This window comes from Oryx dammah, unplaced genomic scaffold (genome assembly GCF_014754425.2).
Source record: "Oryx dammah isolate SB20612 unplaced genomic scaffold, SCBI_Odam_1.1 HiC_scaffold_27, whole genome shotgun sequence".
Lineage (NCBI taxonomy): Eukaryota > Metazoa > Chordata > Mammalia > Artiodactyla > Bovidae > Oryx > Oryx dammah.
The window spans coordinates 35,721,540-35,738,460 of NW_024070211.1; the positions used below are offsets into that span (position 1 = coordinate 35,721,540).

The following is a 16,921-nucleotide window of genomic DNA, read 5'->3' on the forward strand; positions in this document are numbered from 1 at the left end:
CTAGCAGCCATTGATTTGTTCTCTGTCCTTTGTAGTTTTGTCTTTTCTGAGAAAATTCATAACAATAGAATTGTATAGTATGCAGCCTTTTGAGCCTACATTTTCCAGTGAGCATAATGGCTTTGGAAATTTCCCATGTTAACATATTAATCATCAGTTCATTTTCCTTGTTGAATAGATATTCATGAAATTAATATACTATTGTTGTTCAGTCTTTAAGCCATATCCAACTCTTTGTGACACCGTATGTATGTATGTATGTGTGTGTATATATATATATATATATATATATATATACCAGAGTTTGTTAGCATTCACCCATCAAAGGATATTGGTTATTTCCAATTGTTGGCAAATTCAAATTTGAATAGTTCCTTTAAACATTCATAAATAATACACATTTTTATGAGAGCGAATTTTCAATTGTCTAGGAAAGCTCCTATAAATGGGATTGGTAGGTAATTTGGCAAATGTTTAACTATATAACTTCATATGATATTGCCACAATGTGACCTCCTCAAAGCATTCCATTACTTAGTGTAGAGTAAGTTTTATTTTATTTTTACTAGCAGTATTTTTTTTAATTTTTATTTTATATTGGAGTATAGTTGATTAATGATGTTGTGTTAGTCTCAAGTGTAGAGCAAAGTGATTCAGTTATACATATTCATGTACTTATTCCTTTCGAATTCTTTTCCCATTTAGGTTATTAAAGAATATTGAGCTATATTCCCTGTGCTATACAGTATGTTCTTGATGGGTGTCTGTTTTAAATACAGCGGTATATACATGTCAATCTCAAATTCCCAGTCTATCCCTTTCTCCCACCATCACTGCTTGTTGTAGCCATCAGTTCAGTTCACTTCAGTCCAGGAGCTCAGTCATGTCCAGCTCTTTGCAACCCCATGGACAGCAGCATGCCAGGCCTCCCTGTCCATCACCAATTCCTGGAGTTTACTCAAACTCATGTCCATTGAGTTGGTGATGCCATCCAACCATCCTAACTCTGTCATCCTCTTATCATCCTGCCTTCAATCTTTCCCAGCAACAGGGTATTGGAGTTTCAACTTCAGCATCAGTCCTTCCAATGAATATTCAGGACTGATTCCCTTAGATGGACTGGTTGGATCTCCTTGTAGTCCAAGGGACTCTCAATAGTCTTCTCCAGCACCACAGTTCAAAAGCATCAATTCTTCGGCACTCAGTCCAACTCTCACATCCATACATGACCACTGGAAAAACCATAGCCTTGACTAGACGGACCTTTGTTGGCAAAGTAATGTCTCTGCTTTTTAATATGCTGTCTAGGTTGGTCATAACTTTCCTTCCAAGGAGTAAGTGTCTTTTAATTTCATGGCTGATATCACCATCTGCAGTGATTCTGGAGCCCCCCAAAATAAAGTCTGCCACTGTTTGCCCATCTATTTCCCATGAAGTGATGGCACCAGATGCCATGATCTTAGTTTTCTGAATGTTGAGCATTAAGCCAACTTTTTTACTCTCCTCTTTCACTCTCATCAAGAGGCTCTTTAGTTCTTCTTCACGTTCTGCCATAAGAGTCATGTTATCTGCATATCTGAGGTTACTGATATTTCTCTCAGCAATCTTGATTTCAGCTTGTGCTCCATTGAGCCCAGCGTTTCTCATGATGTTCTCTGCATATAATTTAAATAAGCAGGGTGACAATATACAACCTTGATGTACTTCTTTCCCTATTTGGAACCAGTCTGTTGTTCCATGTCCAGTTCTAACTGTTGCTTCCTGAGCTGCATACAGATTTCTCAAGAGTCAAGTTAGGTGGTCTGGTATTCCCATCTCTTTCAGGATTTTCCACAGTTTATTGTGATCCACACAGTCAAAGGTTTTGGCATAGTCAATAAAGCAGAAGTGAAGTGAAGTGAAGTCGCTCAGTTGTGTCTGACTCTTTGCGACCCCATGGACTGTGGCCTATCAGGCTCCTCCGTCCATGGGATTTTCCAGGCAAGAGTGCTGGAGTGGATTGCCATTTCCTTCTCCAGATGATTTTCTGGAACTCTTTTGCTTTTTCAATGATCCAGCAGATGTTGGCAATTGGATCTCTGGTTCCTTTGCCTTTTCTAAAACCAGCTTGAACATCTGGAAGTTTACAGTTCACATATTATTGAAGACTGTCCTGGATAATTTTGAGCATTACTTTGCTAGTATGTGAGATGTATACCATTGTGTGGTAGTTTGAGCATTCTTTGGCATTGCCCCTCTTTGGGATTGGAATGAAAACTGACTTTTTCCAGTCCTGTGGCCACTGCTGAGTTTTCCAAATTTGCTGGCATATTGAGTGCAGCACCTTCACAGCATCATTTTTTAGGATTTGAAATAGCTCAACTGGAATTCTATCACCTCCACTAACTTTGCTCCTAGTGATGCATCCTAAGGCCCACTTGACTTCACATTCCAGGATGTCTGGCTCTAGGAAAGTGATCACACCATCGTGATTATCTTGGTCATGAAGATCTTTTTTGTACAGTTCTTCTCTGTATTCTTGCCACCTTTTAATGTCTTCTGAGTCTGTTAAGTCCATACCGTTTCTGTCCTTTATTGAGCCCATCTTTGCATAAAATGTTCCCTTTGTATCTATAGTTTTCTTGAGCAGATCTTTAGTCTTTTCCATTCTATTGTTTTCTTCTATGTCATTGCACTGATCACTGAGGATGACTGTCTTATCTCTCCTTGTTATTCTTTGGAACTCTGCATTCAAATGGGTATATCTTTCCTTTTCTCATTTGTTGCTTCTCTCCTTTCCACATCTTTTTGTAAGACCTCCTCAGACAGCCATTTTGCTTTTTTGCATTTCTTTTTCTTGGGGATGGTCCTGATCCCTGTCTCCTATACAATGTCATGAACCTCTGTCCATAGTTCATCAGGCTCTCTGTCTATCAGATCTAGTCTCTTAAATCTATTGCTCACTTCTACTGTATAATCGTAAGGGATTTGATTTAGGTCATACCTGAATGGTCTATTGGTTTTTCTTACCTTCTTCAATTTAAGTCTGAATTTGGCAATAAGGAGTTCATGATCTGAGCCAGAGTCAGCTCCTGGTTTTGTTTTTGCTTATTGTATAGAGCTTCCCCATATTTGGCTGCTGCTGCTGCTGCTGCTGCTGCTACTAAGTCAGTTCAGTCGTGTCCGACTCTGTGTGACCCCATAGATGGCAGCCCAGAAGGCTCCTCCGTCCCTGGGATTCTCCAGGCAAGAACACGAGTGGCTTGCCAGTTCGTTCTCCAATGCATGAAAGTGAAAAGTGAAAGTGAAGTTGCTCAGTTGTGTCCGACTTTAAGTGACCCCATGGACTACAGCCTACCAGGCTCCTCCATGCATGGGATTTTCCAGGCAAGAGTACTGGAGTAGGGTGCCATTGCCTTCTCCCCATATTTGGCTGCAAAGAATATAATCAATCAGATTTTGGTGTTGACCATCTGGAGATGTCCATGTGTAGAGTCTTGTGTTGTTGTAGCCATAGTTTGTTCTTTTAAGTCTGTGAGCCTGTTTTGTAAATAAGTTCACTTGCATCATTTTTTTTTTTTTAGATTCTGCAGATAGGCAATATCATGTACTTGTCTTTCTCTGCCTGACTTACTTCACTTAATATGGTAATTTCCAGGTCCATCCATGTTGCTGCCAATGGCATTATTTCATTCTTCTTAAATTATAAAGTAATATTCCGTTGTATATGGGCTTCCCAGGTAGCACAATGGTTAAAGTATCCACCTGTCAGTGCACGAGATGCAGGAGTTGGGAGTTCAACCCCTGGGTTGGGAAGATCCCTTCGAGCAGGTAATGACAGCCCACTCCAGTATTGTATATGTAGTTCACAACTTTTTTATCCATTCATCTGTCAATGGACATTTCAGTTGCTTCCATGTGTTGACTCTTGTAAACAGTGCTGCAGTGGGCATTGGGGTTTATCCTCTCCATTGTATACTTTTGGATCATGTTTTTCTCCAGATACATGCCCAGGAGTGGGATTGCAGGGCTATGTGGTAGTTCTATTTTTAGTTTCTTAAAGAACCTCCATGCTGGTCTCCATAGTGGCTATACCAATTTACATTCCCACCAACAGTGTAGAACAGGTTTTAAATATGTATTTTAGAAATAAATTCAATCACAAAATTTTTGAACTTGAAGGAAACATAAAGAAAAGAGAAAATAGGAACCAAAAAGAAGGAAATAATTGTCCCATTTTACACAGATAAAAAATTTTGGAGGAATGAGGTCCTGGACTTCATTGTCCTTGCCCAGTGATCATTTCTTTATATCAGACTGATTGCATGTCACTGCAAGCCTTTTTAAAAATTTGATTTAATATATTCCATAATGTATACATATTATATACATACATTTGATTAAGTAACATTAGCTAATAATTATTACCTCTATCAGTAAGTCAAATATTGTGCAAAGCAAGTTAACGTGTATTCACTCATTTAAATTTATGAGATGGTGATTGTTACTATGTTCATTTTACAGAGTAGGAAATAGAATAACAGAGGGGTTAAGTTACTTGCTCAAGGTTAATTGCAAGCCAGTGATTGAGCTAGACTTTAAAGCTGGACATATGGCTTTAGGCTCTGTGTTATTCACCTCTGCGGCTGCTGCTGCCAAGTCGCTTCAGTCGTGTCCAACTCTGTGCGACCCCATAGACGGCAGCCCACCAGGCTCCTTATTCACCTCTAAATTGTGTTTATTGTCGGGAGCACACAGCCCAGACACAGAGACTCTAAGTGACTAAGTGACTTGCTCAAGACATTCAGCTCTTAAAAGTGGAAGGACCAGCATTTGATCCTGTGCTAATTATTTCTCCAAAGTCCATTTTATTTATTCAATGAATATTGACTGATAGTCTGCTGTATGTCTTTAAGTGTTGAACAGAGAAAGGCCTCTAACAATGGAGCTTGCATTCTAATATAGAGATATTTAATAAGCAAAAAAACAAACAAGCATATAATTTCAGATAGCAGTAAAACAAAAATAAAGAAGGCAAAGAATACAGAGCATGATGAATGGGAATCTGCTATTTTAGATAAGATAGTCAGAAAAGGCTTTTCTGAAAGAGTGACATTTGAGTAAAGATCCTCACATACATTCTACAAGTTATTGTGTGAAGTTTGGATCTTATAATAAATATGATTAAAAACCAAGGATTGTTTTCAGTGAGAGTGACATGAATGATGTTTTTTATTTTGTTTTATTTTTTTTTAATAATTTATTTTTTTTTTACTTTACAATTCTGTATTGGTTTTGGCAACATTGACATGAATCCACCACGGGTGTACATGTTTGGGAACGAATGATGTTTTTTAAAAAGATCATTCTGGCATCTGGACAAAGAATTAACCAGGGCAAGTAGGGAATTAAGTCAGTTAGGAGGCTACTGTCAAAAGTCTAGGGCAGATATATCCTGGGATATAAATAACTAACTATAACTATATCCTATATAACTATAGGATAACTATATAATAACTATATCCTTGGATATAAAATAACTTGGATATAAATAACATCCAATTGTCTTGGATTAAATAACTTTAGCAGAAGTGGCTTTCTCAGTGGCTCAACAGTAAAGAATCTTCCTTCCAAGGCTGGAGACATAAGAGACCAGGGTTTGAGCCCTGGATTGGGAAGGTTCCCTGCAGAAGGGCATGGAAACTCACTCCAATATTCTTGCCAGGAGAATAGCATGAACAGAGGAGCCTGGCGGGCTACAGTCCAAAGGTTCGTGACTCAGTCCTAAGGTTCAGTTGTGTGACACAACTGAAGTGACTTTGCATGCACACAAAGAAGTAGTAACAAATTCGGCCCTGTTTCAATATATATTTTGAACATAGAACTGCAGGAATTGTTTGTGTAACTATAATAGCACTCAATCGTCTCTGAAAATGTGTGCTACTTCTGATATTTTCTTTATTTTATATTTTTAATGAAAATTTTAACACCTAAGAAGGTACATCAAGCTAAAGCATGTTTATTATGGTAACCTTTCTGAAAGAGAAAGTACTTAGTGTTAAATCAGATTTGCTTTCAAAAAGGAGAACTTTTATCAAGTTACCAAATATTTCTTTATGCAGACAGTCCCTGAATGTTACACACACATTATATACATGGCTTATATGCGCTGCTTACTGCTTTCCTTACTGTGTGCATGAACCACTTCATGAACCCTTACAACAAGCCTTGGGCATTTTAATCAATGTATATTTTTCATGATACTAGGTCAACAGTAGATGCTAAATAAATACTTATTTCTCAATATCTCACATAGGCATTTGATTTGAAAGTCAGGCAGAAATATTGATTCAATTATTTTTTTCCCTCTTTTTGTCATCTTGAGTAAGCAAATGGAGTGCTGGTTTCCACAGTCATAATAAGCCTGGAGGTATCATTGATTTTTTAGTATTAATATGGATATCATTAATGTTTCTTCTTTGTGCTTCTAATATATTTGCCCCATGCATAAATGAATACTTTTGTTAACCAACCTTTGTAAATTGCTAAAAACTCCTAATTATAGTCTTATTTATTATTATTATTATTATTTTTTTTTTTTTACTGAATGAGGATCATGTAGTTCAGTCACTGTTGGATACAAATCTTAAGAAGTCTGAAAAGCCCATGTTTACAACTATAGCTACATTTGTAATGGAATCAATACTAAATAGAATAATTGGTGATTTTATTAAGGCTTCACGTATAGCTCTATTCCTGGAGTTACAGTTGAAATGAAAACTCTAGGGAGCACATGTAAATTCAGGATTTTTGAAGCTTGATTATTGTGAACTTATAGTTTAAGGACTTTATAATAGTGTTGGCAAAGGGGGTTGAATTTTGTTAAACTTGTTTTGGCTGGTGAAAAAGATGTTTCAATTTCTGTTTGATAAACAGCTTTGTGAAATCAATGAAACTTGATGGTTTAAGCATTGTCTTGTATACATTGCCTGATTGTAAAATCGATTGACAAATGGAAGTTGTGAGGCATTCAGTGGAGCCTTCATGAAAAGAAATACAAATGATTTTTTATGCATCTATCCAAACTAGTTCTTTAAAAATCAAGTCTGTCAAGATGAAAGTTAGGAGGATTGTATTACTGAATTTAGATAGCTTGACTAGAAGATAAATATAAAGGAAAGCCTCACTGAAACAAAAATATTTTTTAACTGAAACTGTGTGAACCAGAAACTCCCAAAATCAGAATGTTTGAAAATACTCTGATTATTTAGAATATCTGTTTATTGAATTATATTTTGTGTTAATAAAATATAATTTTAAATATACTTATTCTAGTTTTCTGTGTTCACATTGTACTGCAAAATACAGCTGATCACTTTTGAACAATGAGAACTTTTCTGACTTGCAGTTTATCTTCTGAATACAAGTTATATTTATTTTTATGGCAATTACATTAATTATTAAATAATTTTCTGCAAAGCATCATAATGTATAGCTCAGCAGATAGACAATAATGATTAATATATTTCAGCTGTCTTCAAACAGCTTACAGCATTTGTGTCTTATATAAAGAGATTTTTGCAATAATAATAAAATTTCATATTCTATATTTTTTTGTATATGCAGAATGAGAAAGACGCAAAAATACATAGGCACTACAGTTATACTAATAAACTTTCTGCCAAGATTTCTTTAAGCTTTTACAGGAAAGGTCAGAATGCACTTACTATTTTAGAAACCTTTTCATTTAGATGTTTACGTATTGATTTTTGTATACATTTTATTTTTAACCAAAGGAAACTTGTATAACATAAGCTACCTATAAATTACAATGTGATATTATATACATTTTAGAAATGGTGAATAAGTTTATTAATTAATCCTTAATTACCCTCATCAATAGTTGCATTAACAATAAGCTTGTCCTCTTTGGAATTGAAAGTAATTGAAATCTACATTTCATAAGCCCACATAATAGTACTTTTTTTCAACAGATATTTTACAAGTTATAAAACTTCTGGGAGCAGTAAAAATTAAGATCGTGGATTAGGAGTGTTTTTTAGTCTCTAGAATACATTAGGGCCTCCCTGATGGCTCAGCAATAAGGAATCTGAATGCCAGTGCAGGAGACACAAAGATGTGGGTTTGACTCCTGGGTTGGGAAGAGCCCTTGGAGGGGGAAAGGGCAACCCACTCCACTGTTCTTGTGTGGAAAATCCCGTGGGCAGAGCAGCTTGGCAGACTATAGTCCATGGGGTCACAAAGAGTCAGACACGACTGAAGCAAATTAGCCCACTTATTCTGTTTGTAGTATATGTTTATAAATGTTTCAGTCTAAGATTTTTAATATTTATATTTTAAAAGGTAGCATTTTTGAGGGCTTAAAAGCCAAAGTTTTAATTCTGTAGAAAATTTACTAAGATCAGATTACTTTGCAACACAAAAATCTCATTTTTAAATAAAATTTTTACCTTTATCATCTTTTTATTTTTATTTATTTATATATCTAGAAAGTAGAGTGAATTATAAGTCTGAAAGAAAATCTGATTTGAGTGAAATTAAATAAATATATTAGATTTATATATTTGTGCTTTATATACTCACAGCAAATATGGTTATTTATCTCCTTGTTATATGTGTCTGTGAAACCCATGCCTTCTTAGTCTCTGTGGTTAGTATATACAATTTATGAGTGTGAATGCATTATGCCACTTATATATGGAATCTAAAAAAGCTGAACTTAATAGAAACAGAGAGAAGAATGGTGGCTACCAGGGACTTGGGAATAAGGAAATGGGGAGATTTGGGTCAAAAAGTGCAAACTTTCAGTTTTAAGATGAATAAATTCTGTGGATCAAATGTGTACAATGGTGATTATAGTTAATAATACTGTATTACATTTTGAAAGTTGCTGGAAGAGAAAGTCTGAAATATTCTTATGACTCATAACCATGCATAACTATGATAGTTAAATGACATGATGGTGATGTTACTTAATGCTATGTGGTAATCATTTTGCAATATATCTGTATCAAAACCACACACTTACACACCTTCAGTTCAGTTCAGTCATTCAGTCATGTCCGACTCTTTGCGATCCCATGAATCGCAGCACGCCAGGCCTCCCTGTCCATCACCAACTCCTGGAGTTTACTCAAACTCATGTCCATCGTGTCTGTGATGACATCCAGCCATCTCATCCTGGGTCGTCCCCTTCTTTTCCTGCCCCCAATCCCTCCCAGCTTCAGAGTCTTTTCCAATGAGTCAACTCTTTGCATGAAGAGGCCAAAGCATTGGAGTTTCAGCTTTAGCATCAATCCTTCCAATGAACACCCAGGATTGATCTCCTTTAGAATAGAATGGTTGGATCTCTTGCAGTCCAAGGGACTCTCAAGAGTCTTCTCCAATATCACAGTTCAAAAGCATCAATTCTTCGGCACTCAACTTTCTTCACAGTCCAACTCTCACATTCACACATGACCACTGGAAAAACCATAGCCTTGACTAGACAGACCTTTGTTGGCAAAGTAATATCTCTGCTTTTTAATATGCTGTCTAGGTTGGTCATAACTTTTCTTCCAAAGAGTAAGCATCCTTTAATTTCATGGCTGCAATCACCATCTGCAGTGTTTTTGGAGCCCCCCAAAATAAAGCCTAACACTGTTTCCACTGTTTGCCCATCTATTTCCCATGAAGTGATGGGACCAGATGCCATGATCTTCGTTTTCTGAATGTTGAGCTTTACGCCAACTTTTTCACTCTCCTCTTTCACTTTCATTAAGAGTCTTTTTAGTTCCTCTTCACTTTCTGCCATAAGGGTGATGTCATCTGCATATCTGAGGTTATTGATATTTCTCCCGGCAATCTTGATTCCAGCTTGTGCTTCTTCCAGTCCAGCATTTCTCATGATGTACTCTGCATATAAGTTAAATAAGCAGGGTGACAATATACAGCCTTGATGTACTCCTTTTCCTATTTGGAAGCAGTCTGTTGTTCCATGTCCAATTCTAACTGTTGCTTCCTGACCTGCATATAAGTTTCCAAGGCAAACCATTCAATAAAACAGTACTTCAAGCCTATGCCCCAACCAGTAATGCTGAAGAAGCTAAAGTTGAAAGGTTCTATGAAGACCTACAAGACCTATAGAACTAACAACCAAAAAAGATGTCCTTTTCATTATAGGGGACTGGAATGCAAAAGTAGGAAGTCAAGGAACACCTGGGGAAACAAGCAAATTTGGCCTTGAATTACGGAATGAAGCAGGGCAAAGGCTAATAGAATTTTGCCAAGAGAACACACTGGTCATAGCAAACACCCTCTTCCAACAACACAAGAGAAGACTCTACACATGGACATCACCAGATGGTCAACATCGAAATCAGATTGATTATATTCTTTGCAGCCAAAGATGAAGAAGCTCTATACAGCAAGCAAAAACAAGACAGGGAGCTGACTGTGGCTCAGATCATGAACTCATTGTCAAATTCAGACTTAAATTGAAGAAAGTAGGGAACACTGCTAGACCATTCAGGTATGACCTAAATCAAATCCCTTATGATTATACAGTGGAAGTGAGAAATAGATTTAAGGGATTAGATCTGATAGATAGAGTACCTGATGAACTATGGAATGAGGTTCGTGACATTTTATAGGAGACAGGTATCAAGACCATCCCCATGGAAAAGATATGCAAAAAAGCAAAATGGCTGTCTGGGGAGGGCTTACAAATAGCTGTGAAAAGAAGAGAAGTGAAAAGCAAAGGAGAAAAGGAAAGATATAAGCATCTGAATGCAAAGTCTCAAAGAATAGCAAGGAGAGATAAGAAAGCCTTCAGCGATCAATGCAAAGAAACAGAGGAAAACAACAGAATAGGAAAGACTAGAGATCTCTTCAAGAACATTAGAGAAACCAAGGGAACATTTCATGCAAAGATGGGCTTGATAAAGGACAGAAATGGGATAGACCTAACAGAAGCAGAAGATATTAAGAAGAGATGGCAAGAATACACAGAAGAACTGTACAAAAAAGATCTTCATGACCAAGATAATCATGATGATGTGATCACTCACCTAGAGCCAGACATCCTGGAATGTGAAGTCAAGTGAGCCTTAGAAAGCATCACTATGAACAAAGCTAGTGGAGGTGCTGGAATTCCAGTGGAGCTATTTCAAAGCCTGAAAGATGATGCTGTGAAAGTGCTACACTCAACATGCCAGCAAATTTGGAAAACTCAGCAGTGGCCACAGGACTGGAAAAGGTCAGTTTTCATTCCAATCCCAAAGAAAGCCAATGCCAAAGAATGTTCAAACTACCGCACAATTGCACTCATCTCACACGCTAGTAAAGTCATGCTCAAAATTCTCCAAGCCAGGCTTCAGCAGTACGTGATCCATGAACTTCCAGATGTTCAAGCTGGTTTTAGAAAAAGCAGAGGAACCAGAGATCAAATTGCCAACATCCACTGGATCATGGAAAAAGCAAGAGAGTTCCAAAATAACATCTGCTTTATTTACTATGCCAGAGTCTTTGTGCGAATCACAATAAACTGTATACAACTTCAGCTCATACAATGTTATGTCAATTATGATTCAGTAAAACTGTATAAAATGAAAGTGAACATATTTATCAGTGTGTGATTATGGATCTTAAAAGGATTCAAAATGTTTTAATTCAGGAAATTGGAGTAGATTGTTGTAGAGCAGAGTTGATGATATTATCATGGTTCCTGTCATACAGAGTTTACATAACTTCCCATGTTTCTTCTTGTCTTGACAGTGTGTGCAGGCACAGAGAATAAGCTGAGCTCTCTCTCTGACCTGGAGCAGCAGTACCGGGCCTTGCGCAAATACTATGAGAACTGTGAGGTAGTCATGGGCAACCTGGAGATAACCAGCATCGAGCACAACCGGGACCTCTCCTTTCTGCGGGTAAAGCTGACTCTTTCTCTTCTTTTTGTGAATGGACAATGGTGTCATAATGCATAAAGACAGACCAGCTTCTTGTATTTGATGGCTGTGCTCTCCTGCTCTGCCCAACAGAGACCATGACTATAGGCATGTAGGAGATAAGAGATTCCAAGGCACACTCCGGGAAAGCTAAAGAGTGACGTGCCATCATGATTGACACCCTGAGTTTAGAACAAATCCTGTTGTCCTAAGATTGATGAAAGATGCTGTCAGAGTATAGGCCATGACTTGCAGCAGGTGTGTCTTTTTCTGAATGCCAGCCAAGAGGAAAACTTTAGGCTGTGGACTAGGAGAGTCAGAGGACGAGTGAGATAAGAATTTGTAACTTTAGCTAGTAATTTCCTTTTCTGACCCTTTCTGTCACTTTGGAATTTTTAAACTATTTTATATTACCATAATGAGAGTAATACTGTTAATTTTAGAAAAAAAGTGACATGTTTTTAAAAAACAAATTACTTAAAGTAGACTATAGGAAATCACACATAGATATATAAGTTGACATATGCATGCATGTAATTGAAGACACACATATATGACATTACCCTGTGACAAGAAGTCCTTTTCCAGACTTGTTTCGATTCTCATTTATCCTTACCTGTTATTTCTGGTATTAGTACTTAATGCCTGTAGTTTCTTAAGTTTTGCTTCAACTGGAAAAGTATAGGAAAATCTGAACTTCAAAGGGACTTTGACAAAGTGAGATGAGGATGTGGCGTTTTGTACAACTGATAATTTATTCTTTATGTAAGAATTAATAGGATATATTTTAAATAATAGCATTCCTAGAATATACTCAGTCTTATTTTCAATAATATTTACATACTTCTTAGGAACACTGTCTTATTTAAATGAAAATATGAATAATGCTTTGAATACTGATTCAGTAAACTATTTAGCAGATGGTAAATTATTTAGAGAACTGTGATAATTTTAATAATTCTATACTTAGACCAGAAGTAAAAAATAATTATTTTGAAACACTTTGAATGCAATAAACATGTCTAGAAATGGTAACAACCTCAGAAAATGTATCACTTCAAAACTTAAGTAACACTATGAGACTTATGATATCTGCTTTTAAAATGACTGTCATACTAGTATTGATATAGGGAATTTTTAAAAAATATTATTTATTATTTATTTTTTTTTTACTTTACAATACGATATAGGGAATTAAAGTGTTTCTATATTCTGTTGTTTGGTTGCTAGAACTCTAATTCTACAAGTTGTGTAGTTTGTATTAACTATGATGTTTAATTATGACATCTTTGCTTATCAAGAGTAGATAGTAAAATATATCTAAATCCTTGAGTGAGAAGACCTTAAAATCACAGCTTTTTTTTCTGTTTTGCAATATTGTTTCAAGAAATGAACAGGTACACCTATCCTAGAAAATCTTCTTTGAAGGAGTGCATATGAGTATTAGTTATTAAAATTTGCTTGCAGTGTTCTAATCTGTCTTGATTATTTTCAGATAAGCTTCATTCTTCAAAATCAAAATTAAAACTTGGTAGATATACTATAGATTTGTAGATTTAGTTAGAAATGCCAAGAAACTCAATGATATTATAGAAAAGGAAAACTAAGAGATGAATTCAAAAACAGGGAAACTAAGTTAAAGTATCTTTTAGAACAGAATAATATAATAAAATTTTAAAAGGCAATCTGAAGTCTTAGGTTTTCTTCTTATATTTCCCTTGCTTTATATGGAACTAGATTTCACTGGCTTAACAAAAAATAGCATCAGTACTGTAAGTGAGATTCTTTAAATAATATAAAATTATCTTGATTATTATATATTTTATAATTTATCATTCTTAGGCTCTTTTAAAGTTGCAAAATAGAATGATTGAAAATTGACTTAATCTTAGAAATATGAAAGAAGCATATAAATCTTTGAGCATCATGGTCTATACTGTTGGATATTCTACATTTTTAGGAACTATTTTGAAGTTTAAAAAAAAGTTAGTAAAATGATCAGATTTGATAAAGAACAAAATAAGGACTAAAGGTTTATACTTGGAACAAGAAATAAGTTGTCTGTTTAAAAAAGTAATTATTGGCTCCTAAGGAAGCACCTCTAAAAATTCATGTAAACTTTATACTATAAACTCATGAAAATATCTTGGTTTTAATCTATTTAATAATAACTGTAATAGGTTTTCTTTTTGTTTTTGGCTTACTAGTGACATTGTTTTTTTGTTTCTCTTATCTTTTGTTCCTTTGGAAAATCATCATTTCTAATTGTGCTGTATATCATTCACTCAACAAATAGTCTTAGCCCAAAGATATAATAGCAAGTTATCTATTGTCCTTGGCTTCAACAATATTGCAGTCTTATAGAGTGTTACAGATGTGTAATATATAGTTATTGTATGTATGAGTGTGTGTGCATATATACATTTACATGCAAATGCAAAATTTTGTAGTTGATAATACAGAAATAAGAAATCAGAGTCATAATGAAGGTTGGTCTTGTATTAATTGTATGTGCGGGTGCTGAACAAAGAAAGGAATGGGTAATTCTAAGGATTCAGGAAAGATTTCAGCTGAGATGTGTTTGAATTGAGTCATGAAAAAATGAACAGGGGCTCACAACGCAGGTGGGTGGGAGGACATTCCAGTCGGTTTAATATAAGTTAAGGCTTAGAAAGAAGGCCCTAAGTCGGAGTCAAATGTGCACCTACTGTTACTGCCTTAGATTCTAGACGTGTACATTCAAATGAATCAAATAGTGCTCTTCCTCTCATGGAGCTTACAGGGTAGTGTGGATAAAGATATACTGTGGAATGGAATAAAGTATTAAGTTGGAGAGATTGAAATCTTGGTAGTATAGATAAATACATAGCACCCAAATGGCAAACTAGTGTTTAGGGATTAGATGAAAGCATGAAGGGAGACAGACCTCTATTAGCCCAAGAAGTGGTCCAAGGTCAAAATTCTCAAGATGTCCCATTCTCTGTTTTTTGGTGAGTTCAGTGTAAAATCATAACTGCTTGTGTTCATGAGCTCTGAATCTAGGCTTGTTAGCTGAAATCTTCATACTACTGCATTGGATGAGCTATTGCTTCTAACTACACCTTAGAATATGAGAGCTTTCCATTTAACATAAAATGTAATTCATTTGTGTTCGTAGTAGCTTGCTTCCTAGAAAATACGTAATGTGTTCAATATTGATACCTTGCAAGAAGTAGAGTTCATGTAAAGAGAATCTATTAATAGTTATTTTACATTATGTTATCATTTCTTATAAAATTTGAATTGTATGAGTGAATTGGGAACTTTCATTAACTTATCCTATGGGTTATATAGCCGTCATATAACTGTAATGCATTGACTCACTTATAGAGGTGTGCAGTTTCCCTTCTTTTAAGAATGGTGCATATCTACAGTGTGTTTAGAAAGACATCATAGATAGGGATTTTGAATTCCATTTTGGAATTTATGTTGTCATTAAGAACTTAAGAAACTATCTTTGCTTTAAAAATATTTCCCATCATTATTTTCATCTCTAACTAGCAAGGTTATAGTGTTTTGTTTTTTTCCCTTGTTTTGTTTTGTATGAAACCACTCTAATGGCTGTGATTCATGAAAGCAGGTTAACCATCACTGTTTATCTCTTTTACTATCTGAATATTCAGTGTCTAGATCAGTGTCTAAAGTTTTGTAGCTTTTCAATATTTGTTGAATGGAAAAATCTGTTATCCTAAATACTTTAATAATTCTTAATTATAAATCATTATTTCATATAGAATATATTCTCTAGATGAGTTTGTGGGACTCTCCTCATGTTATTAATATTTCAGTGTGACAGGTCACCAGTCAGATGTTTGGGCATAAAACACAGGCTAGGTCAATCAGAATCAATTCCCAATGAAGATTTGGAATTGTGACAAAGAACATTTTTTTTTAACATTAGCTTCTTGACCACTTGGGTATCAGAATTCAGTTTTTGTTTTTGTTTTTTTGTATTTTGGTTTTTTGAGTGTAAGAGCTGTGCAAACAACAGAATAGAGCCAACACACTGAATCTAACATAGAGACCAGGGAAAGAGACCACTCAACCCTAATGAACAATGAGGACAGCTGCCAGTCTGCTTCTGAAGATTGACTGCATCCCAGCCATTGAACCCATTTGATGCCTTGGAACTTGTTAGTAACTTTGAAGTTATTTCCCCTTTTTTTCTTAAACTAGATAGGTTTGTTTTCTTTTACTGTTACTAAAATATCCTCTCTAGTATATCTCCCAAGATCTTAGGAACATCACAAAAGTGGGCCATTTAAATTGGATTGAAGATGTGTCTATATATAATACCCCCCCAAAAATAAAACTCTGTAGTGTTATGTACCTACTTTGTTAATCTTTGTTAGATATATGTTATTAAAATACTTTAAAATGCATTCTTTCAAGATTATTTTATTGTATCAAACCCATTGCTTATCCCTAGATGCACCTTTTCACCTAGCTTTGTTGTAACCTTGAGCTTTTATATTTCTTTTTGGGGAAAAAAATGTAGCTGATAGTGTTTAACATTAGACCCTTGAGATACTGCATAGTTGGCTAGAAAAAGGCCCTAAAACTTATTTACTATGTATTTTATCACTGTCACAGGGTTAAGACTTATAATAGAAAACAGCGAGGCATAAAAATCACAGATTTTGCGCTATTGTCTTACACTTTGTGAACTCTCTACAACAAAACCAAGTATAGCAAGTAATGGGAATGAACTATTAGACCTTTTACCCTCATTAAAATTCTTGCCAATATCTCTCCTTTGTCATCCCATTGGTCTTCCTTGCCGCTGCCGGCATTCTGTAACTGAGAGCTTCTAACAGATGCCTGACCTGCTAGCTTTTGTGCTTTAAATGTATTTTCTCTGTTTTATATATTGACTTTAAACAAATAAGTTTTAAGTGCCAAATAAGTGTAAAGCAATGTGATGTATGATGTAGAGTATATATAAGGACTGTTAATAT

At 35.5% G+C, this 16,921-nt stretch overlaps 1 protein-coding gene across 1 annotated transcript in view; it reads left to right on the forward strand.

Annotated features, from left to right (window-relative positions):
* The window catches only part of LOC120854102 (receptor tyrosine-protein kinase erbB-4), a 1,232,614-nt gene that overhangs the window by 473,328 nt on the left and 742,365 nt on the right, over positions 1–16,921 (forward strand). The window contains exon 2 of the mRNA XM_040227918.1: positions 11,755–11,906. Coding sequence (XP_040083852.1) covers positions 11,755–11,906 — 152 coding nt within the window. The remainder of the gene's footprint in view (positions 1–11,754; positions 11,907–16,921) is intronic.